The sequence below is a fragment of the Trematomus bernacchii genome, unplaced genomic scaffold (genome assembly GCF_902827165.1).
Source record: "Trematomus bernacchii unplaced genomic scaffold, fTreBer1.1, whole genome shotgun sequence".
Taxonomy (NCBI): Eukaryota; Metazoa; Chordata; class Actinopteri; order Perciformes; family Nototheniidae; genus Trematomus; species Trematomus bernacchii.
Window position 1 is genome coordinate 13,163,959 of NW_022987698.1, and position 24,861 is coordinate 13,188,819.

The 24,861-nt window shown below is 42.8% G+C and overlaps 1 protein-coding gene across 6 annotated transcripts in view; it reads right to left on the bottom strand.

Moving 5' to 3' along the window:
- Positions 1 to 24,861, bottom strand: part of arhgef10la (Rho guanine nucleotide exchange factor (GEF) 10-like a) — a 133,629-nt gene that overhangs the window by 72,868 nt on the left and 35,900 nt on the right. For all 6 annotated transcript variants that reach the window (XM_034139036.1, XM_034139035.1, XM_034139039.1 and 3 more), the window contains 6 exons: positions 24,146 to 24,238; positions 22,032 to 22,202; positions 20,056 to 20,201; positions 19,090 to 19,262; positions 10,353 to 10,468; positions 9,096 to 9,223 (listed from right to left, as the gene is read on the bottom strand). In XM_034139036.1, coding sequence (XP_033994927.1) covers positions 9,096 to 9,223; positions 10,353 to 10,468; positions 19,090 to 19,262; positions 20,056 to 20,201; positions 22,032 to 22,202; positions 24,146 to 24,238 — 827 coding nt within the window. The remainder of the gene's footprint in view (positions 1 to 9,095; positions 9,224 to 10,352; positions 10,469 to 19,089; positions 19,263 to 20,055; positions 20,202 to 22,031; positions 22,203 to 24,145; positions 24,239 to 24,861) is intronic.

Sequence of the window (24,861 nt, forward strand, 5' to 3'; positions counted from 1 at the left end):
CACTTTTACCAGGTAAGTCTGATTCCATCTGACCATCCAAGCTGCTGTGTTATTATTTAAGCCAGGGTAGAACGAGGGAAAGCTATCCAAGAAAGACATACTGCGGTATATCACAAAATATAAAAACATGCTATGAAGCACAATGGGTATAATTTCATGAGACAGAGACCTCAATTCATTCCCACATGGACAAATCAGCTCTCATCACATCTTTTTGTTTACGTCATGGTCACTCCATCTGAATAGCACAAGGGATTACAAACTTGGGAATGACCAAGAGATAACCTTGGGTATCTTACGAGAGTGATTTAAGGGAGTTTCACCAGCGAATAAGAAAAGCACCAAAGTCAATACCAAATAACGAAGTGAGCCCCGCAATGCAAAGTCTCTCACAGAGAAACGTTTCCAATGGGAGATTTCTGTGTGGCCTGAACTGAGCGCCATGCCCTAAAACCAACAACAGGATGAACTATATAAAGTACCATGCACACTTTGTGTTACTTGCTAAATAGAGAAGTATACAACCTCAACTCCCAGCTGTACATTCCCAACTCGACATTGAGCTTCCTCTAGCAATACTTTAGTAAAGTTTTCATCAGCATGTTAGTCTAATAGCCATGCTTGTGTTGAAATATTGTACCCCTATCCTGCCAACTAAAATAACATAAGTTCCTAATGCTGAGCAGGTAAAAGTGTGAGTGGCAGGCTCGGCTCTGAGTTAGCAATGACTCAGCAGTCTGTCTGTCCATTCAGAGGCACACTGTAGTCGGGATTGGTCAGGCTTTATTGGAACTACAGGTAAGCTGTCGGACCGAGAATGAGATGTCTTTTTTGAAGCACTAAGCTGCTTTTCAAAATAATGGCTCTGTCACCTGTACAACTATTCCACTGTGATTCAGAGGCGATGGAGAAAAAAGAAAGGGAAAGTGCTGGAGAGCAGGTGAAAAGAAAAGAGGGGGTCTCAGGGACACATAACAAAGAACATTTCACATTCAGATGTCATTAAAAGGTAACAAAGTAGAGAACAGTGAGGAGCCTGAATTCTGATTATGTCACCTGCCACTGCCCGCTGCAAATTCACTGTCATTTCACAGAGGAAGGAAGAAAAGTGGTCGAGTCGCTCGCACTCAGAGAGAAAGACAGACGGAGAGATTGCAGTCAGGAAGAGAATAAAGTAAGTAAGATGTCAAATGTCCTTGACATATTGAAAAAGTGGAGCTTTTGTAAAAGGTGTAATTCACGCCTTTCGCTGTTAAAATATAGCAGAGGCAATTTGCTGAAGACAGAACGGGAGATGGAGTGTGACGAAAATACAACTATTCACTTGGTTGGATTCAATGGCCAACACTCCATGCCCACACAGCCTGAAAAACATGCTACACGCAGTCTCCGATTCCTCCCTCCTGCTCGCTGACTGACAGCCGCAGTGCAGGTGTGGTGTACCGCCAGAATAGAGAACTAGACCCGGGAATGAAGGCGGAGGAGAGACGAGGAGGGCTGAGAGGTACGAGAGTCAAAAAAAAATGGAAGGGAGAGGGCAGAGGGCAGAGGGAGCGAAGCGAGGAGCGAGGCCCGGCTGATTTATGGGAGCAGGTCAGCGCCGAGGCACACATGTGACACTAATGCACAAGGACGGGACAGATGTAGGAGTGAGTGCTGAGTGGCAGCCTGTCATGCACCCATCCTTCAGTTCACCTCAACCCTCCTGAGAGAGAAACAGTCAGAGACACAGCATCCTCGGCAAATAGTGAGATGATTTAAAGGAGACGGTTCAGTGTCCCTAAGGGGAGCTTGTTTATTTCATACTGGAGCAACTTGACAATCAGATTGGACTTATTAATATAAGAGATAGATTTTAATGGCGCGATTGCTGCCAATAGGAATAAGAATTTTGCGTCAATTGATTCTTTTTTTCCAAACGTTTTTTCAACTCGAGCGAGACATTTGAGTGTTGACAGCTACAACGATAGCTTAGCCTAGCCTGATTGTTACGATCTCCTTTCACAAAACACGCATTTTAAAAGAGTTTTGCTGGCTCTCTTGCGGACACACTTTTTTTACAAGCAGTTTCAGTATTTCGTCATTTCGGAATCATTTTGATACGAGTATTACAATTAATTCACGGCAAAATGTTAATGTTATTGTTGTAGGAATCTACATGTAGATTTGCTCCGCCTCCTCGCCAGCTTGATGCGGCAGTAATACTTAAAGTTGGGGATGTTACTTAAAGAGGTGATAAGAATGCCTGCAAAAATGTAGTGTGGATAAAAGACTTAAGATAGATAATCCTGAAAATAACAAAAACATGGTATTCCTGGTTATACGTGGGATCAGTTACTGGCTGTTTTTGAGGTGTTTGTGAAAAATGTGAGGTAAAAAGTGACAGTCACTCGAAATGCATATTTAGACTGTCATTCCCTAAGTAGTTTTCCTGTTACTACCCACCCCCACACTTTGACATCCATCTATTTTCTGCCATTCGATGAGTCGCTAACAGGACTTTCAAACATTATTGCTGTGAGTGATGCAGCATAATGAGCACTTTTTACAAATCTGGGTCAACATTTCAAACATGTTCAGAGTGTAATGCCTGGTTGTCACCTTGTTTAAAAACTCTGCTAAACCATAGAATTATAACAAACCTTGCATAAATATGCGCTTAACAAGGTTGTTGAGTATAAATGTATTTTAAGTGCATGATTTATTCTGAAGTTGATTACCAGAGGGTGTTACTGTAAAAATGAAAAGTTAATGCAGCAACTCACATTAATCCTGTTCAATGTCATTGCATTGAGTAGAGCGGAATTGATAGCCAATAGGGCCTAATGTCAAGCTCAAATATCTACTCAGTCACAGATCTGGGCATTTACTTCTTTAACTTTAACGCATTCTGACAGCCTTGCGTGGCATCAAATAACTGGATTACATCAGAAGTAATTAATCAGTATGACTTTTGTTAAAGGGGTCAAGAAAAAAATGGTGTAATGGTATATGGTATAATGGTGTTTCACGATAAAACAAATCCTAAAAAAAATTCTATATTGAAATGTATCTAGGTCAAACAGTATGTGAGTATAAAATACCACACAAAGGTTTCCACTACAGTTGACTAAACAAATGGTACCACAGGTGCCGTTCAGCTCCAGCCCTGCTGCACCTGATAACTGGCTCAAAGTAGAGGACTGTGGTTATTCTGGGTCGCTTCCAGGTGTGAATGTGTCTACATGTGTGAATGCGAGAAAAGGAGAAAAAAAAATCAAGCTGTGCCTGTGGAAAAACAGCGGAGCAGAGGTTGGGGTGGGTTGCAGAACTGCACTGCTGTTCACTCACCGTTATACAACAAAACACACAGATTTAACAGAACTTATGGGAACACTGGCTTCTTGAAAAGTACATTGTTATAAACTAAGGAGAGTGGGCTAGACTAGGTCAAAACCTTGTATACTGTATATGTGCCACATTTTTGAAAACTGCTATACTGTAGGTATCCCACCTTGACCCGATTGCAGTCAACATGCCATTGTGTCTAATATATGTAACGTAAATTAAATAAATTATTATTATTGTGAAAAATATTTTTGATAATGTCAAATTCCTAGATAATACATTATAATATGCAGTTTTCTGAAGTGATCTCAGGATTACTTTTTTTTTTAAGTGTACTGAAATAACATATCATATGACATTGTTAAAGAAGATATTTTGTGCTAATTTTCAGGTTGATATTTGTATTTTGTGCCTCTACTATGACATCGATGCTTTAATGTTCAAAAATCTCTTTATTTTTCTCATACTGCCTGTGGTGCTGCACCTCTTTTCACCCTCTGTCTGAAACCAGAGCCCAGTTACTATGTTACAGACGTAAACAAAGGAGTCTAAAAAGACAAACCCCAAAAAGCACAAGAGGATCTATTTATGCTACATTCAAGTCAAATAATTCAGGACCATATCAATTTAATAATTTAACCAATGTAATCATGCCTTTTTATCCATTTGTTGTTCCGGATCACTCATCTAAAGTTTTTCCATCCGATTTCATTCGCTTGCAAACACACAGAGAGGAAATGGTTTATGTTACTTTGTTAAATAGACCTAGGTTGCATCCAGAGTTGGGTGTAACGCAGTAACGCGTTACTGTAATAATATTACTTTTGTCGGTAACGGAGTAGTGTAACGCGTTACTTTTATAATTCAGTAATCACACTACAGTTACTAACATTGCCCCGACACGCGTTACTTCGTTACTTTTATAAAATCAGTCATAATCACACTGACAGACAAGAGGGGTTTCCGCCGCAGGTTTATATGTACGTAATCTGCGCGACTTGCGCGTCCACATATCCACGTGCAGTGCTGCATAAACATGGCTGAGTCAGCGATAACTTTCGAGGGGTGGAGGTATGCCCATTATTTTGAGTTCGTCCGAAGAATAGACAGGAATGTGACGGTGAGGTGCAAACTGTGTCCAGGCCAGAAGCTGTTATCCACTGCTGTAAACACCACGTCAAACCTCAACAAACACCTGCAAAGAACACATGCTAAGGTGAAGCTAATAGCTAAGGACCCCCGAACCCAGAGTGAGGATGTTGTGCGCCGCCGCCGCCGACTCCGAAGCGGCACAAATTAGAATTTGGAGGACCGGTAACCAAAGCAGAGATGGACAGGCTTGTAGCATCCTTCATAGTAGAGGTAATGTTGCCCATTTGCACAGTGGAATCACCATCGCATCGTTCAGAGATATACTGCGCAAAATACAGATAGCAGGAGACAGAGGACAGCCATAGTCAGAGCTATCTGGATCAGTCTTATGCGACAATGGAAACTGAACTAAAGAGAACATTTGAAACTTTAGCAGTCTGCGTGATCTGCCTGTAGGGAGGGGCGGGCCGGCCCTGCGAGTAAAGTAACGAGTAAAGTAACGAGTAAAGTAACGAGTTACTTTATGTAGAGAGTAACGAAGTAGTGTAATATATTACTTTTTTTTTAAAGTAATATGTAATATGTAATATATTACTTTTTTTTAGTAACGACCCCATCTCTGGTTGCATCCCATGCCATTTATGAACCGGCTAACAGCTTTAAATGCTGATTTTAGGGAAAACATAGCCAGATAACTTTCCTGATTCAGCTTCAAGATTTTGGGCATGAAGCACTGGAGAATTTATGTTTGCCTTCAGGGGCAATATTGATGCTCACTCCAGGCTAACCCTGTTCTCTTTACATAGATATTGGGGAGCAAGATATAGGAACTTCACTTGGCTCTAGAGGGGCTTCAAGACATTACCAGCAGAAATACTTTTGCGCAGTTTATTTTATAAAGAGCAATAGCCATTGGGAAAACTCCAATTCGACCCACCAATGATGTGACTTCATCACTAACACACTTGTTGACACACTCGTTGACTCTCTCTGTGACAGACTTTTGGTTTATAAAGGCCCGGACACACCAGCCCGATTTTGGGAGTCAGAGGCCGTCAGAGGCCGTCAGAGGCAGTCGGGCATTCGCGGCGCCCTACTCAGGTTGGTGTGTCCCGCACCGTCGTCTCTTTACGGCACCTTTTCACACCTCCCGACGCCTCCCGCAACAACATGTTGAATCGGCCGCGGGAGGTCAGAGAAAGTTGGCCCAAGCAATCACTCTGATTGTCTGTTCACACTACCGCTGCCTGCTGGTAAGGACAGTTATTGCCACTCGTCGACTGAAGTATTTGCGGTGTGTTCGTAGGCGGGCGGCGTAGCGGGCGGCGTAGCGGGCGGCGTAGCGGGCGGCGTAGCGGGCGGCGTGGCGGGCGGCGTGGCGGGCGGCGTAGCGGGCGGCGTAGCCGACGCAGGCGACGTAGCCGACACAGACGACACAGACGACGTAGCCGACGCAGCCGACGCAGGCGACGAAGCTGACGTAAAAGTCGGGACGCCTTCGGTACGCGTTCTTTGGTCTCAGGTGGGTGTGTAGCGGCCTTTAGGCTGGTCCACGTTTCCTGCAGCTCAGCCAAAAAAAAAGACTATCACACAGATCCTGAAAAGACATTTAGTTGTTTAAACCTTTTAGTTATTTGCCAAAGCTGAGATCCCCTCAAATGAAATTCCATTGTAATGGGGGGAAAGCTGAGAGGTTGATATCTATAAATATCTGGACGAATTAAAGCAAAACTCGAAGGCTGGATGCCACAAGAGACAGAAGGAATTTAATTATCTTCTTCTGTAATTTGGGTAAAGCAAATGCTGCCGTGCACCTACCCACCACACGGAGAACAATCAGAGCATCCCCTCTGATGTCCAGACGCTGAAAGAAGGTCATAAGGACTCTCCAGAGCCTGTTTGCGAGCATGTCTGTTTGGGTAAGATTCTCTGCCAGGATGAACTATGGAGATGGTATGAGATGGTGCCAAATCAGTCACACTGAGGATGTAAGGTCTGCCATTCGCCTTGAAGGCAGCCTGCACAGCGTCCATAAAAGGGCCCATGAAAAAACAGAGGCTGCAGGCTTACAATAATGTCCCTTCATGTGTGCCCTGCGAGTGGGGTTGGAGGATGAAGCAACAAACACATTTGGTTAAACTGTGAAATTTGAACTCTGTATCTATCTCTTGCCAGTATGGCCCCATGTATCTGTGCCTGTGGTTCCTCCAGCAGACGCAGTAAAAGGAGGATGTTAATGAACTGCTGTCACACGTAGGCTGGTGCCTTTGAGGCAGCAGTCAGGATTCTCTCCACGTCCTCAGTCTGTTTGCAGTGTGGAGGCTGTGATGTGCTGCCTGACTGCAGAGAGACACTCGCGGACAGACAGGAGGGGACCGACTCAGTACAGGGGGGCCCTGCTGCGGTCCCACTCTCTCACAAGCAGAGCAAAGGCTCAGCTCTATGCGGGAGTGTGTGTGTGTGTGTGTGTGTGTGTGTGTGTGTGTGTGTGTGTGTGTGTGTGTGTGTGTGTGTGTGTGTGTGTGTGTGTGTGTGTGTGTGTGTGTTTCTGCTCCTCTATGTGTGTGCTTCTTTGTCTGAGATGCATGCTGGCTAGTGTGCAGGTGCATTTCTCAGCAGGAAGCATATTGGAATACATGCAACATGCGGAATATACTCTGGAAGCATGTTTGTAGCCTGTTGATTGGTACTTAGTATAACCAAACAGATAAGGAGAGCAAGGATGATTGTGATTGTGTTAGTGATGGAGACAGAGCCGGTCTGCTCACTGCTTTACCCTGCAATATGCCACTGCTGCACCCTGGGTAGTGTCAGAATGGTTTGGGCACCCACTGTGCCACCTGTCACCCCCAGCCACGAGGCTCAGTGCCAGTCCACCCACCGGACACCCAGGCCCAGTCTCAATTAGATTGCTATCACACGACCAGGATTGGCTCTTTTTCCCAACAGGAGATTACTCTCTCTCAGCTGACATTGCTAAATGTGACCTCTTTTACAAAAACTCCATCTGCAGGTAGGATATCAGCACTCTACATTATTCAAGTTTTAAATACAAATGTACAGCTTGGATGTTGTAGGGGTGGGAATTCTTCTTGTCAGTGTAGTTGCTAATGACATTATCACAAGAACTCAGCAAATAGGGAACCCCTTGAAGGGAATTTGGGGACTCTCCTGTGAGCGTGACATCTGGCTCCACCAAACATCTGAGTAAGCAGATTGGCCCTGCAGGCCTGGTGTGACAGCCGACGAGGAAGCTGGGAGATGTGGGAGAAGTGATCTGCACAGCTCTGCTGCTCAAGCTGTCACTTTAGCTTGGCTTGGCACAGTTACATTCTCCCTGGCTCTGAAGCATTAGGCCCACTCCTCTGACTGCCGCTGCCCTGCCGGCACCCAGCCAAGTCTTTCATGGGTGAGGTCCATCATCACTCTCCCTTTTCTTTCTTTCTCTCTCTCCTTCTACTGCTCAGTCTCTCTCAGCAGGGCTCTGGCTTGTCTATCGCAATCGTTCTCTTTTTGTCTTCCCCTGCCTCTTTTTTTATCCAGTCCCCAACAGAAGCCAGGAGATGGGATCCATTATAATCGGCCATTATTTGCTATTCCCAGTTCCTGTGCAGTACTCTGAGCTACTCATATGCTCTCTCCTTGCCATCTTTGTTCTTCTCTAAGTAGGCGTTCAGTCGTTCAGTAGTCACTCCTCTCAACAGGATCCACTTTGGCGTGTTTAGACAACCACTTTAGAGATCCTCAGTACAAGGTAACTTGCTATGGCTTACATAAATGCTCGGCTGAACAAAGACTCAGGAAGAAGACACTTTTGCATTGTGGGAAAGCCACTTAAAAGCCATACATATGTACATAAAAAGTCAACAGTTTAGGTTACTAACCTTCAGTATGTACTCATAGTTTACTCCTGTGGATAAACTCTCAAATTCTAATATAAAGAAAAAAAAAAGTATATGCGGGGAACAGGAGAGCTATTAAAGCATAGTAGTGTAGGAGCATTTATTACTTTGCCAACAAGTGCTGAATATCTGACTTTTTCTCGCACAGCCACTGTAAACATGATAATAATATGGCTCTTAGTTGGGCAATTGAAAAACGCTAATACCCAAACAATACGTTTCCCTCAGTGCACACACTGTCAGCCTTCAAACTCTGAAATGTTAGCATTACAATAATTGCATGCAAATGATTCAGTTGGTTGTGATTTGATTACTGGTTAAGGTTAAACCAACGTTAATAAACCACTGCCAGGTGATAGGCTAATGGGCAGGACATACTGTATCTAAGAGGTTGACAAATCACAACAGAACCGGCCACCTAACCAATCAGAGCAGACTGGGCTCTGGTTTCACACAGAGGGTGAAAAGAGGTGCTGCAGCACAGGCAGTAAGGGGGAAAATAAAGAGCTTTTTGAACATGACAGCATGTAAACATGTCACAGTAGAGACATACAAATAGAAACATGAACCTGAAAATGAGCATAATATGTCATGATATAACAATCACCACATTCTTAGTCAGCATGTTTTCTCTACTTAGGATGAGCATAATAGGGCCCCTTTGAAGAGTTTTAGTTGGCCTTAAAACCCAAAAATCTAGTGCAGAGAGTTGCACTTTGAGTTGTCCTAACTTTTTCATTTTTACAGTGCTTATATATTTGAGATTTCACTCACTTGTCTGGCCTGCCGGGTACCTGCAGGCGTAAGCGACATTTGTTAGCGCTCTGGATCTGTTCCTCTTTGATGCGAATAAGCCTCTGTAGAGCCAGACACCAGTCCTGTGCCACAGTGGTGTTCAGGTTCTTTGAAAGGAGAAACACACACAGTTCAAACTTGTTTCTCAGCTGGAGTAGGTCAAAACGCACATATCTTTAACAACCACCAGTTCACTCACATCAAACTGCATTACATTATGTGATGCTACACAGTTGTGGCATTGTTATCTCCCTCAAATGTAATGCTACATTTAACACAAGCATCCATTCTACAGTAAAATATTGTCCCTCAAGTCAAAACAGAATCAAATCCATTTCCTAAAGTCAATGAGCTGTGCAGAAGTATTTTGTCAGTTTTTTTCTTCCCCTGGACAATATTATTACTGGTGGAAAGTGAAAATCAGACATTTATTGCCAGGCTAATATCACTCCTCCTGAGGACGTTGTGCTCGTTAAACGCGGGGAGGCAAAGGTGCCACCATTAGCCTGAGAGGCTCTTTGGTGATTGCTGGAGTATTCCTCCCTGGCTGTTGTGTAGTGTGTTGTACGGTTAATGTGTTAGTGGCAGACTACTGGGAAGTGTCCTGATTGTAACTCCACAGGAGGGGCGCTGCCGCTTTTTCTCTCAACAAAGCAAATCTGACTTTTGTATATCAGAGGGAACATCTCATACCCTCCATCGTTGCCCTGTTGATGAGGAGATAGATGGGAGACTTCATGCTTTGGGAGATTGAAGATACAAAATGAATATTTGGTTCAATCTTTAAACATCTAGACTCCTTTTGCAATTATTTTGCACTGGATCCAGCAATTTAAATGAGCTGTTTCTTCTTTAGTGTTGTCTTTGATGCCTCTGTGCTCTTATGGCAGATTCACTTTTATACAGTAAGCTACAGTTTACCTAATACATTCCTATTATACATACATACAGTATATATTCATGTATCAGACAATATTTTGAAACTGGTTTTTAAATTATTTGTGATACTAAAGGCAGTTGTTGGATGAAACGATAGCGATCTTTGTTTTAAGTGTTCAATTTCAATGAAAGAAATAAAACACTGAGAGCTAGGTTGTGTAATGGTGTAATATAATTGGAACAAACCATGAATTTAGCATGTTTGCCTATAGAGTCAGTTGGACTGAGGGAACCTGTGCCTATCAACTTACCTAAGGCTTTGGGTAAGATCTCAGATTAACGTGAAGCAACACGTACCTGGTACATCCCCTGCAGCGTGCCCACCAGCAGGGTGACCTCCTCCACCACAGAGAGGTCGTGCTGCAGCTCCTGCAGCTCCTGGTAGAGCCGCGGAGGGCCAAGGATCGCTTTACCTAAGAAGTGGGCAACGCACAAAACCTTAGAGTTTAATCCAACATACTGAATATTAAAATGCAAAATAAAATGTACACTTAGTGTCAAAATATAATAAGAAAATACCACAAAAATATCATAGAGCTCAAGGACACCAGTGGTGTTGCTCTGTTATATAAATGTTTAATTCATTTTGCATGTCCTGTATTAATAATGATAATAATAATAATAATAAACATTATTTATATAGCACCTTTCTAAACAGAGATGTGCATATAAAACAGAACACCGTTCAAAATACCAAACAGATCATGCATTTTAGCCATGCCTCATTTCGCTCTATGTGCTGTTTGCTGTCTACGGGTCTGATTCTGCTGACCACGCCCCCCTGCAGGAGAGGGGAGACGTGCTCTGATCAGCTGCTGCGCTGTCAGAAGAGGCGGAGAAAAAGAGATCTCCGTCCTCCGTGTTTTATTATATAGAGTCGTTATTCATTTGTTTTAAAGCTCAATAAATAACAAAGAAGACCTTTGACCGGCACTTTTCTAATTTTGTCCGGAAGATTTAAACTTTAACGGACATCTTGACCGGCGAAAGACACTGAAACTGAAACTCTGCCGCACGGTCCCCTCGTTCCTTGGAAGAGGCGGAGAGGTGGGTGTTTGTCATCTGCTGGTGGACTAACCGGAGAGAATTACAGTGCTTGCCTCGACGGGGAGGGATTGCATTGCAGTGGGAGCAAACGCTTGCCCCGGGGAGAGAGAAAAAAAGCCACAGCGGAGAATAAACAGAAGGGTAACCATGGTAACTATGGGCGGGAAGTCTTCTTCGCTGCTTTTGTGGCGGACTACAGCGCCACTTACAGGCCTGGCATATGTACTATAGCGTCTCCAGCGCTTTCGAACGGCAATGGCCGTGGCTGTCTCCTCCTGATTGGTGGAGTTGGCCCAATAGCCATAGCACCACCGTCCTGACGTCAGGACAGTGTTCAAATCTGGATCAGTTTTTATCAGATCCGTTGCAGCCCCTTTTTTAGAGATTTGGGTATGGAGGAAAATAGAGAGAGTTGTGTTTTCTGACACTTGGTGAGTTCCCTGGAACACCGGGGACACATATTCATGTATAAAAGACGTACAAAAGTGCATTTTGCATGATAGGTCCCCTTTAAATAAAATACAAGAATGTTTATAAAAATAATTGAAATGCAACATGCACAGAGGCAGAGCCTTTGCTGTCACGGCTACACTTTTATTCACCTTTAGAAACGTACCTTTTTAGAAATGCCTTTATGAGATTTTATTTAAAGGGGACCTATCATGCAAAATGCACTTTTGTACGTCTTTTATACATGAATATGTGTCCCCGGTGTTCCAGGGAACTCACCAAGTGTCAGAAAACACAACCCTCTCTATTTTCCTCCATACCCAAATCTCTAAAAAAGGGGCTGCAACGGATCTGATAAAAACTGATCCAGATTTGAACACTGTCCTGACGTCAGGACGGTGGCGCTACGGCTATTGGGCCAACTCTCCACCTATCAGGGGAATGTGGGGTTGGGCCACGGCCGGCCATTGCCGCTCGAAAGCGCTGGAGACGCTGTAGTACATATGCCAGGCCTGTAAGTGGCGCTGTAGTCTGCCACAAAAGCAGCGAAGAAGACTTCCCGCGCATATGGTAACCATGGTTACCCTTCTGTTTATTCTCCGCTGTGGCTTTTTTTCTCCCTCCCCGAGGCAAGCGTTTGCTCCTGCTGCTTTAATGTAATGCAATCCCTCCCCGTCGAGGCAAGCACTGTAATTCTCTCCGGTTAGTCCACCAGCAGATGACAAACACCCACCTCTCCGCCTCTTCCAAGGAACGAGGGGACCGTGCGGCAGAGTTTCAGTTAGGTTTTCTTTCGCCGGTCAAGATGTCCGTTAAAGTTGAAATCTTCCGGACAAAATTAGAAAAGTGCTGGTCAAAGGTCTTCTTTGTTATTTATTGAGCTTTAAAACAAATGAATAACGACTCTATAGGCCTATAATAATATAATAAAACCATAGACTGTATATATAAATAAAACACGGAGGACGGAGATCTTTTTTTCTCCCCCTCTTGACTTGATCAGAGCACGTCTCCCCTCTCCTGCAGGGGGGCGTGGTCTCACAGAATCAGCCCCGTAGACAGCAAACAGCACATAGAGCGAAATGAGGCATGGCTAAAATGCATGATCTGTTTGGTATTTTGAAAACAGAAACGTATAAATATACCTTATATAGGTATGGCCCTACAATATATCATTTAAATATAGCATGATAGGTCCACTTTAATATAATGTTTTTTTTTAGGGTTACCTTGAAACATCTCTTCATGTACACCAGATGAGAAATGGCCTTTTGGCTAACTCTGGCAAGTTTTAGTGCAATGTTTATTAATGTTTCTTTTAAATAAACTATTTAATGAAATGGGGTGATGTCTTCAAATTGATGATTTAAAATGAATAACTAATACACAGTAAAAAAAAAACTGAAATATATGTTTTCAAAGCTGGAACCAGTAAATATCTGGCAAAATCTTTTTAAGAAAAGAACATGTAGCTTTCTAGTTTACTGTGTTGGAGCTATACATTGATTTATAGTATTTCATAGTTAAACAATGACTATGAGATAGTCAATGACTTTCCATTATCCTTGTTAAATAAACAAAATTAATTAAATTAAATGTTTGGCTAATCATTTAAAAGATCACCATTATATACCATAAACATACAGTACATGGTATTGTAGCAACTGTTGTGATGTTGGCATACACTGTACAATACGTCCAAGGTTAAATGCTCTACACACTCAGAGAAAACAATGACAGTTTCTGAGAACTGGTGGGAGTGCAGAAAGAAAAAGTTGCTTTTACAGAGACTCCAGTGACACTAACAAAAGATGTGCAGATGGATCGATATTCATTATTTGTTGAACTACACAGAATGAATTTATGAGTAAAAAAAATCAGATGGTGAAACTGTTATTTGGAGCTATGATGCCCTTTTGCTGGCCAGAAAGAATGCAGGTGTCTCATTAGACGCAAAATTCGGCATCGATTTGAGTCGCGCTCTCTTCAAAGTCTCCCTCTCCGACTGCTGCGAATCGATAGCTGTGTCTCCTCCTGTCTGCCGTCCTCCGTCCCTACTCCCCTGGCCCACATCTTCCCCAGCAGCAGGCTCCATGAAAACCGCCTAATTAAATTCTGCAGGTAGATTTTGTTCCCGAGCTGTCCTGCACTGTCACCACTGCCACGTAATAAAGTAGCAGAAGAGCTGAGCGGGTAGGCGGGCTTAGGGAGGCATGCTCCTCCGAGGGGAGCAGCTGTCTTTTGTCCGTCCACGTGCATAAATGAAGTGAGAGTAAAGCCGTGAGAGGGAGAAATAGATAGTGGTGGGTTCGCATTGTTCATTTAAGAAGCTCTTTTGTTGCTTTTGGGGGTTTAATGGGATCGTTGTTACGGGCCGCCGGTGACATCTGTCATGTGTGCAAGGGAAATCTATAGGTGAGACATCTGAATATAAAAGGCTTTGCTGCGAGCTGCAAGAACAATGTCTTCCTGTCCTCTCAAGAGGGATTGTATGGACAGGTTCGTCGAGTCCTCCGGGGCCTGCTGTTGGCTACGGCCCCAGAGGTGAATGTGCTGAGTTGTAATCCAGCGTAATCCCGTTGGTGATGCAGGATATGGTTTTCACACTCAAACATGACTATCCATATCGGGCGCCAGGCACGTAGCTCGCCGGTGTGGACGGCCGGAGCCCAGAGGGGTCCAGCCCCGCTTTCTCTGGAATAAGTCAGCGGCGGAGCTGATGTGCCAGTGGTGCTAGCCAGTGGATTTAAAGACAATGCAGCTTCTACACCTGCATCCAAACCCTCGTCTCATCCACAGCCAAAGTAAACAGGTAAACTGCATGTATACAGCGCTTTGTCCCGTCTTTGCGACCCTCAAAGTGATTAACATATACAAGTCAGCATTTATCCATTCACAACCATTCATCCTGATGGCATGACTCACACACTGCTTGCCATGCCATCAGGAGAAACTTCGGGTTACTTATCTTGCCCAAGGAAACTTTGACATGTTGACTGCAGGGGTTGGGATGGAATTGCTACAAGACACTGGCATTGGCCTACCGTGCTGTGAAGTAATCTAGTCCTCCCTTCATCAAGGACATGGTTAAACCACACGGGCACTTTGCTCTGAATCGGCCAATCAGCTCGCTACTCCCTTCGTGTTGGACCAAAGTGACCCTCAACAAGATCATAACTTTTTGCTATCCTTTTTCCAGAATAGTGAAACAAGCTTCCCATTGACATTAGGACAGCAACAAGTCTACACATCCACAGGATGCAAATCCACCTTGTGTCTTGGCAAATAAACACAACTAAAAAAAAAACGATTGAAACTAATGCACCAGCAATTGGTGTTGGTTCTGAGTTTCTATGTTTATGGTTAATTCACTTTTTGTAAGTTGCTTTGGGTGAAAGCATCAGAAATGAAATGTACTGAACCAACACGCGTCTGATAAGACCATTAACTTCTTAATACAAAGCCAGCCCCAGGTACACATCTGACAAAAAATAAACTGCACATCCGACAGCATGTCCAAAGAGAAGCGATAAGGGAGATGTAATTGGAGGAGAATGAGGGTAAGTCAGTGTGAGCGTAAACTGGCACACTGCTTTCAAAAAAAGATGTACAAAGGGACAAGAGAGACATAGGCATAGACAAAAGGGTATCAGAGTGAGAAAGACAGGCCTGCATTTCCCTAAAGGCTGGCTTTATTCAATAAAAGGACACAGGGGCTGCAGAAGATGAAAAATGACACCATTTTGAGCCTCGCCTGAGGGAGCAAAGGATTTCGACGCCCCACTGAATGACATCACAGAGGTAACTATAAATAGAAGGGACGGTCTGCCTGGATGAACATTTAGGGAAGGGTCCCACAGATGTTCAGGGAGGTTGTTTGGATAGACATGATTAAAGTGACCGCAATGTGTTGAAAAGGTATAAAAAAAATTATGTCAGAGTCCAGCATGTACTGAAGGGTATAACATTTTCTAATATACTCAGGCACTGAAAAGGCTATACTCGTGCATAAAAAGCCAGTTGGGCGGCATCACTGTCACGTACTAAAAAGACAATCTACTTAGCTTTGAGAGATTTACTAATTTTTGTTTTATCGAATTTGTTTTGAAATGTATTAACAGTCTAGCTCCAGAGTCTCTTTCCAGATATATTCAAAGACAAGACAGTAACATAATAACTAGTAGCATGGGGAATAGCAATATTTACAGATATTAAATCCTTCACAATGTTGACAATAAACTTGACTGCTGTTAAATCACTGAAGCCCTCGACATGAAGGGTCAAACCAGCCTCTGTTATCTGAGGAGGTTGAGGTCCCTCAGCATCTGCCGCACAGTGCTGAGGATGTTCTATGGGTCTTTGGTTGCCAGTGCTGTCCTGGTGCTGTTGTTTGCTTGGGAAGCAGACGCCAACAGACTCAACAAAGTGATCCACAGGGCCAGTGATGTTGTGTGGGGGGGAGCTGGACTGTCTGACGGCTGTGTCAGTAAAGAGGATGCTGTCCAGGGTACGGAACATGTTGTCTGCCACCCACACCATGAGACGCTGGTCAGGCACAGAGTAGCTTCAATAAATGACTCAATCCACCAAGATGCACCACAGAGAGCCGCAGGAAGTCCTTCCTGTCTGTGGCCATCAGACTACTTGTTGTTTTGTTGCCTGTCCTTGTCTGTCTACCCTTCCCCAAATGTAAAGCGTCTTTGGGTCTTAGAAAAGCGCTATAGAAATAGAATTTATTATTATTATTATTACTTCCTTGGAGTGTCAAGCACTTAACTCCTTATGTTTCTATAATATTTGTATCTTTTTATGTTATCTTTATTGGACATATTACTTTCATTACTTATGTGTATCTAATGTTTCTTTGATTTTCCTAAAGTCTTTCTGATTCTGATACACCAGATGTTGAGTTTAAGCTAACAGCAATGTACATATTTTTAGCAGATTTACTCTAAATTAAGAAAATGTTTTGTGGTATGTAATGCTTTCAAATGTACATTTAATTCAGATTCATGAAATGCATGTAAATGTATATTTTCACTACACCGAAACTGAAGCTTAACTACTGACAACAATTGAACAATTGTTGAAAATTAGCAATATTTATAAACTCTCTATGCATCAGTTTCCTGCTTTATTTTGGAACTGTGTTAAATTGCATTGCAAAAAAACTATCATGAATAAATAAACAACTAGACGCAGGTAGAGGAAGGGAGACTGCTGCATTTAGCGCTAACCCTAAATGATCCCAAAACCTTGCAGCAAAGTTGTGAGTTTACAAGTATACGCTAGCTGAAAGTTAAAAAGCCAAACTTAATCCGGAGAGAATCTGAAACAGCTCCCATAACAGTTGCTGCTTGCTGAGCATGACACCGGTAGCTCTGAAGAAAGCAACCATTATTATTTGAGTCATGGCGCTGCAACTTAAAAAAAACAGCCTGTACCACTACATCCTGATAAGGCTTTTGTATCTCTCTTCTCCTATGGCACTTTTATCAGGGATCTCAAGCTCTGTATACACCAGAGTTTAGGGAGGGTTGGTGGGAGAACTAGTGTTTTCAACCATTGATTCCTATCTACTGTTACTGGCTCTCTAATTGGGCCTGGAAAGGTAGGGAATAATCTCTGCAGATTGATGACTCCACTCTGGATGTGTTTGTGGTCTATCAGAGAGTGAAATGAGACTGTGGGGATGCTGCGGCGAGGGGGATCTCCACCCCCGCATCGCTCTCCAAGATAAAACACCCTAGGCAGATTGGAACAAGCGACCGTCATCACTATCCTCCTCACAAACACATCCTCAATCAGAGTGACAAGCAACACGGACGCATCTCCAGCCCGTCCGTAGAGAACAGATTAGCCTTGCTGAGTCAGAGTGAGGGGCCGGGACTAAAAGTCGGTCCAAGTGATGAGATTAAAAGGATGACACATTGGGGAAGGGGGGGTAGGGTGACCAGGTGCCAACACGCCACATGTGGGACGACAAAGAGTGTGTTTGTGCGGGACAATGCGGGACATGTTACTGCAATGATAAGAGCTAGTTAAGATGTAATTATAATGTCTATTGAAACTGTTAGCTTATACATATTAATAACACTGCTTTTCTTAGGTTTAATTGTTTACACAAACTATGCAGAATTAAATATATTTGGTTTGAATGGAAATGTTTTCCAACAAACTATCATACATATATTTCTGTATTCTTTTGCAAGAGTCTGGAAAAATGACTGTGTGACTGAGTGCTGCACAGAGTGGTAGACGTTCATTATTTTCGCTGCACTATTTCTTAATGCTTTTATTTTCTTTCATTTTTGTAAAGCACTTTCAATCACCTTGTGTTGAAAGGTGCTATAGAAATAAATAAACTTGCCTTGCCTTGCTGCTACCTGATCTGTTCAGTAATCCTCTTTAGGTTTCAGGAGGAATATATCCATAGATCGATATTTTCTTCCGAGCCTGGCGTTTCTTCTGAGTTTCGCGTAACGTCTCTTCAAAACGTATTCGCTCCATGCGCAATTGAAAATAATTCTGGCAAATCTCACAAAAACTCTCTAGGAATCACACCCATGATTAAATACAAACCCTTATTCCAATGAAGTTGAGTAAAACGTAAATAAAAACAGAATACAATGACTTGCAAATCCTTTTGCACCTAAATTCAATTGAATACACCACAGAGACAAGATATGTAATGTTCAAACTGATAAACTTTAGGTTTATCTACGTCTTTTTCAGGGACGCCCCTGCTTATTTCAGCAAGACAATGCCACGTCCTGCAGGTTACACCAGTGTGGCCTCGCAGTAAAAGAGTGTGGGTCCTAGACTGGCCTGCCTGCAGTCCAGTCCTGTCACCCATTGAAAATGTGTGGCGCATTATGAAGCGCAAAATAGGACAATCGAGACCCTGGACTGATGAGCAACGGGAGTCGTACATCAAGCAAGAATGGGAGAGAATTCCACCTACAAAGCTTCAACAATTACCGTCCGCCGTTCCCAAACGCTTATTGAGTGTTGTTAAAAGGAAAGGTGATGTAACACAGTGGTGACATGCCCCTGTCCCAGCTTTTTTGGATAGGGTTGCAGGCATCACATTCAGAATGAGCGAATCGAGAATCACACTGACCCAAACCCACCCCCATAACATTATGTATAACATACACATCATGCGAACAATATATTGTTCTTTTTAATATTTTAAATCCTGCACTACCCTTGAACATGTTGCACATTTCTGCTCCACACTATTTTTTTTTATTTTATTTGCACAGCTCTCCACTTTGAATATAATAATTGTAATATTTTATTTTTACGGTACTCAGTTTCTCAAATATGTATGTTTTGTGTAAATATTGTCCTTACTTTTTATTTATTACAACAGTCTTAAATCGTTTTTTTAAAAGATTTTATGAGAGTACTATTTGTTGCTACGTATTCCTCTTTCTGTGTCTTTGTATGCACCTTGATACCAAAGCAAAGTCCTCTTACCCTATGTGTAAACCTACTTGGTAATAAAACGGATACAAATAGTTTTTTTTACCTGAAGTGCAGGCTCCACCTGGACGCTTGGCCCCGCTCTGCTGGAAGAAGGTGTCTTTGCTTTGAGAGCCCTCCTGCCCCACCTCCACCACCTGCACCTGCTGCAGGGTGGCGCTCCACTTCATGGTGTACTTGGGCCCCACTGGGACCAAGCTGCTGATATCTGGGGGCCCCCTGGTGGAGATAAATACAAATTAGGGAGTTTAGAAAGAAAAACAACTTGAGGGAATTTCCCCTCCCGATCCCGCGACGAGAAATGTCAGGAAGAGGAATCTGGAGTGAGAATCAGAATCAGTGCGATCAACCCATGTTCCCTGCCAAAACTGTACCCCCGGCTGTGAGGAGGAGTTCATTGCTATTCATGTATTCCAGTAATCACGCAGACAATCAACATTGTGATCGGTTTGTCAAGATCCTGGAGGGCAGACAAAGTCAACTTCGGGACACTTGAGTTGAATGAGACGTAGAGTGATAATTACTTTGAAGGCTGAACAAGAGGGCTTTAAGCGACATCCCAGACGGGAGCTTTTGCAAAAAAATATACAAAATCCCTTTTTCCTGTTTACTTCTTGCCCGAGAGAGTTGGAGAGAGATGTGATCAATGGTGCTGTCACAGAAGATAAATTGGAAGGAAACCCAAAAATGTTTTATGTCAGTAATCCAAGACTCCTGTAGCTGTAGTTAGGCATTCTACCATTTGTTTAAAGCTGATAAGGCTCCTGCGAGTGCAGATAGTGCTCGAATGCGCTAGCAGCTATTTCTCTCTCCTGTGCAAAAACCTAGGGTGTCACAATAGAGCCCTGCACCACCTAATAGCTATTTATCCTAACAGTGCAGTTTAGCAGACTCTCATTTCCTAACTTACACACAACTTCATGCTGGAGCTGCGCATTATGAACGCATTAGCAGAGCATCTTTGAACACATTCAGGGCATTTAGCTCGTCTTGTTCTACATGAGGGACTTACTTGACATTTATGTTGGCGCAGATGAGCACATCATCAAAGAGGAAGACCTTTCTCTCCTTCGACTTCAGGACTTGTCCCCGCTCGCCGTACACAGTCTCGATGAGCGTCTCACAAAGGACCAGTGACCCCTGCTCAGAGTTCAGTTGCTAAAAAGGGACACAGCAATCAGATCAGAGTCGGAGGAGACAGCGCCACAAAGAGCCAGTCCTCCAGAGTTCAGCGTGTGGAGGACACCGAGTCAGCCTTGGAGGAAGCGACGTCTCATCAGGGATTAGTGACAATTTCATGCCGTTGAAGGTCATTTTAACACACACACACACACACACAGACACACACACACACACACACATAAGTAGTGTCAGCAAACGTAGTTGAAGCAAGGATGCAGTATCTTTGAGCTGCACACATGTGGTGAAAGGGACCTAAATACATACTTTAAGGATGCAACAGAAGCTGCCAGACTTTTTTTTTGTTCTAAATACTTTTAACACGTGCTTTAGATCATTCTGTCTTTTTCTCTGCACCACGCTACCCCCTATACTACCACCACAGTCCAACCTGGCTTAGCGTTTGAGCACGGGGACACACAATCCTTTCCACCACAATGAGGAAACTACACATGGATAGAAATGCATGAACAGTTTGCTGCATGCACACCTTAACACTCACTCACACACACTTAATGGATGCGTAACAGACGCAGTTTATGCTACAGTATGTTGGCACACGCTGTGCTTTCCACTCATCCATATGTTTGGCAAAGAGAAATAGCAACAGAAAGCTTTTTTTTATCACTTTGGTCCAGCTTATTTTATGACTGGCTAAATCAATACTGTTATGCATACTGCTTCAATCTAAGGCAGGCTCATCAAAGACTATACTGAAAGCAGCGGGTTATGTCCAAATATGGAGTTCACATCCTGATACTTTGATACTTCTTAGCAAATAATGATTCTTTCTGCTGTGTCCGATCCACAACCTGCAGTGCAGTAACTCATGTGACCACATTTTAAAGAGGGAGGATGTCCTATCCGCAGGCAATCTGTAGCTGCGACTCGGATTGCACACATAATGAGTCATTAGTCCGAGTACGAGTGCCGTTTGATGGCCACAAAGCGAACAGCCCCCTGAAGAGGTGGGCTGCAATAAGAATACACCCTTAAAGTCTTCAGGCGTCAATAGGCACAGAGGGCATTGCACATGTGTGTGTGTGTGGGAGTGTGTGTGAAACCAATCCTCACTCACACTGTTATCTGTCCTATTCTGCCAACTTAGATACTTTGAGACAAAGAATGAATATTTCATGGGATGGTTATGGGTGCAATAGAGGAGACCGTTTGCTATTGGAATTCTGCTGTGTCACCGCAGCAAATGGAATTCTGTGTGGAGTGGAGATTTGGCCGAATCAGCTCATCTCGGAGTCCTGGAAAGCAACGGCTGATAGAGAGAAATAAAGAGGGGAAAAGGTTTGAGAGAGGGAGAGGAAGATGTGGTAACGCTGGAGAACGAGAGAAGAAGAGCGTATAAGGGAGAAAGTGAGCAAAGGGAGTGCAAGAGAGGGGAAAGTGGAGAGAGGAGGAAAGAGCGACAGGGTGAAAGAGATAGCTCTCTTACAGTTTCCAATTAAATGTCTCATTTACCCCTTAATTCTTCTTATTCAGAGCAGCATTTGTTCAGATTTGCAGCGGCAGGAATGTAATTTCAGTGTGGTAATGGAGAAGCAACGCCTCCGCCATTGCAGTTGGTACTGTTTAGGAATGATAATGGGCATCATTTCTGGGAGATAATTTCTCTAAATAAAAATGCCACACTAGATTAATGTGCGGGAAAGTGATATAAGCGATTGCTATATACTAGTAAAATGTATAGGTGTTTGGCTCACGGTGATAACAACCAGAGGGCTCAGACTCACAGTCCATTTGATTGGGGCATATGTGCGAGTGTGTACGTGCACAAGGGAGTGTGTGTCCAGTCACCTTACTGAGCAGGCGATCACTGACGCTGCGGGCTAGTTGTTGAGTCTCTGCAATCTGGTCGGCGACTCGTTTCTGTTCATTCAGCTTCTCCGCCAGCATCTCCAGCTCTGTGAGAGCGAGCTGCAGGGGCAGGCGGTCCACGTGGCCCTTCGGAGTGTTCTTCAGCATGTCCTGGGAAAAGGTCACAGGGAAAGTTTTAAGTTAAGCCACTGCAAGTTAAAAATAAAAATCTGTCTCTGTGTTTGATTTAATAATATCTTCAGTGTACTGCAATATACTGAACTGTGACAAAATAATGTGTTCAAGTAAAAAGTGTTTTCATTGCCTTGCAAGTAGTAACTAAGTACATTTACTTAAGTTATAATATAAACTATACTTGTACTTCACTTGAGTATTTCTATCTTATGCTACTTTGTACTTCTATTCCACTACAATTCAGAGGTAAATCGTGTACTTTTACTCCACCACATATATATCTATATATATATATTGTACGTTTAGTTACTTTAGAGATTTGGATTAATGATTTGAAATATAAACAACTTTAGTAACACCTGGAGTAAATTGCCTGCAGTTTACAAAGTCATTAAAACTAGCTGCACCAGCTTTGATAACACTTCAATGCATCAATAATTATAATCAGAACATATCATATATATTATTCTGGAATGGACCAATCTGCATAATGAATACTTTTACTTGTACTTTAAGTATATTTTGACGCTAATACTTTTGTAATTTTACTTGAGTATCATTTTGAATGCAATACTTTTACTTTTAACAGATAATTCCTACACTCTGGTACTTCTACTCAAGTACAAGATCTGAATACTTCTCCCACCTCTGATGCCGTGAAAAATTGAATTGAGGAAATGTTTTGACTTTTTTGGAAGTTTGCAAAGTCAACCCACTTTGATTAGAATGTTCAATATCTTTCCAAACTTTGCCAAAGTCAAATACTCAGAGGATCTAACTGTGTGCAACACACTTTCTTTCCAGTGTTTCTGTTGTCTGTGTAAAGCTCATTGTATTGCAACTTCTACCCTTTTGTGAGCAGTGTTGGCTAAAACAAACTAAGTCTAAACGCAGTCTTTGTGGCTCGCATGTCTATATTTGTGCTGTATCTACGACCCGGTGAAAGCCTGCTGTTGTCTTGATATGCATCTCAGACGCACCTCAGTGCTTTAAGCGCTGGTTCCCTGTAATGTATGATTTAATATACACTTCCTATTTTGGAGTAGTGAATTTAGGGCTAGGAAGAAAACGCCTGATTCGCATTCATAACTTATCTTTTGAATTCATGGATAATCAATGCCTACTGAGGGATGAAATGAGCTTCTGCAGATCCAGCGAGTGAAGCTCAAACCAAATCTTTGCTCAGAATGGAAAATGCAGGGGTCGGGATGTAAAGCCAGCAATATGAAAAACTGATGTGGCTAGCTACTTTTTTAGCCCTTGCTAACCCCAGTGTAAAAGTATGTGCAACTTCGTGAAATTTGGAAAAGTAAAAATGTGTCACCTCGCAGCTTTATTAGTGTATCAGCTGCTGAATCTTTATTCCGCCTCATTTCTCATGTTGAGGGTGCTTGTTAATTAAAGTGGCCCTATTCTGCTCATTTTCAGGTTTATATTTGTATTTTTAACGTCTACTGGGGCATGTTTACTTGCTGTAATGTTCAAAAAGGTATTTATTTCTCTCATGCTGCCTTTGCTGCAGCACCTCCTTTCACCCTTTGTCTGAAACCAGAGCCCAGATTGGTTAGCTGTCCGGCTCTGTTGTGATTGTCCAAAAATGTCTCGACCCTTAGCAAATCCCGTAAACTCTGTTGGAGCGCTAGCTAATAGAAGCGTGAGTGCTACACAGTGATGTTACTTTGTTACAGAAGTAAACAAAGGAGTCCAATGGAGGTGTTTCAGGCAGGCCCCCCCCTGCCTGAAACACTGTGTGGGAGAGGAACTCCCTCTGGAGGGAACTTTGGGATTTTAGCCTTTGCAGACCATTTACATGCACAAAAACCTGAATATCACACTACAGGAAAGGGAAAACCCCAAAAAGAAAAATAATAACATTAAAACAAATGAAAAAGCCCTTTAATAACCAAACATTCGTTTACCTGCAGTAGCAGTATGAACTGAGGGAAGCGCTGAATGGGTTTAACCATGAGTCCATACAGAGTGATCCGGTCAACACTGCATGCCTGCTTCTTCTGATGACAAAAAGAGAAAGAAGAAACATGCAGTTGGAAAAATATTCAAGCACAGAAAGGCTATTAAGAGGAAACTACGCCATTCTTACTTTAAGAGGAGCTTGTGTGAGTCCTCTATAGACCTTTTGTAGGCGTCTGCGTGGGTGAATAAGGTATGAAAATCACGGTCTGTTATTCATATGAGGGCATGAAAGAGGGGATTTTTTGAGTGTGTTATGTCTAAAGTATTATCGTAGGCGTAGGTCAGGCCAAGATCATTTCGGGGCAGCGTCAAGTCTGTACAACAATGTTATCATCAGTGGGAAAAAGGCAAATAAGAGGGCACATTTAATAGATGGTGCGCTTGTTAAGGTTAGATAAGATCAGCTGTAAGACTGAACAAATAGGAATAACTCTTAGTGAAACTCTAGAGATCTGAGAACATCTGTGAAACAGAGCACTATATTACATACAAACTTGTGTATACTTGAAGCATACTAATTGTTCTTTAGGGAACTAGTTTTTGCCCATTTGAGTTGATGCATGTAGAATATAAATATATATATTTGTATATGAGAAGTTGATAAGTAGGGAAAACATACTGACTAAGAATGTGGTGATTGTAATATCCTGATAGATTTAAA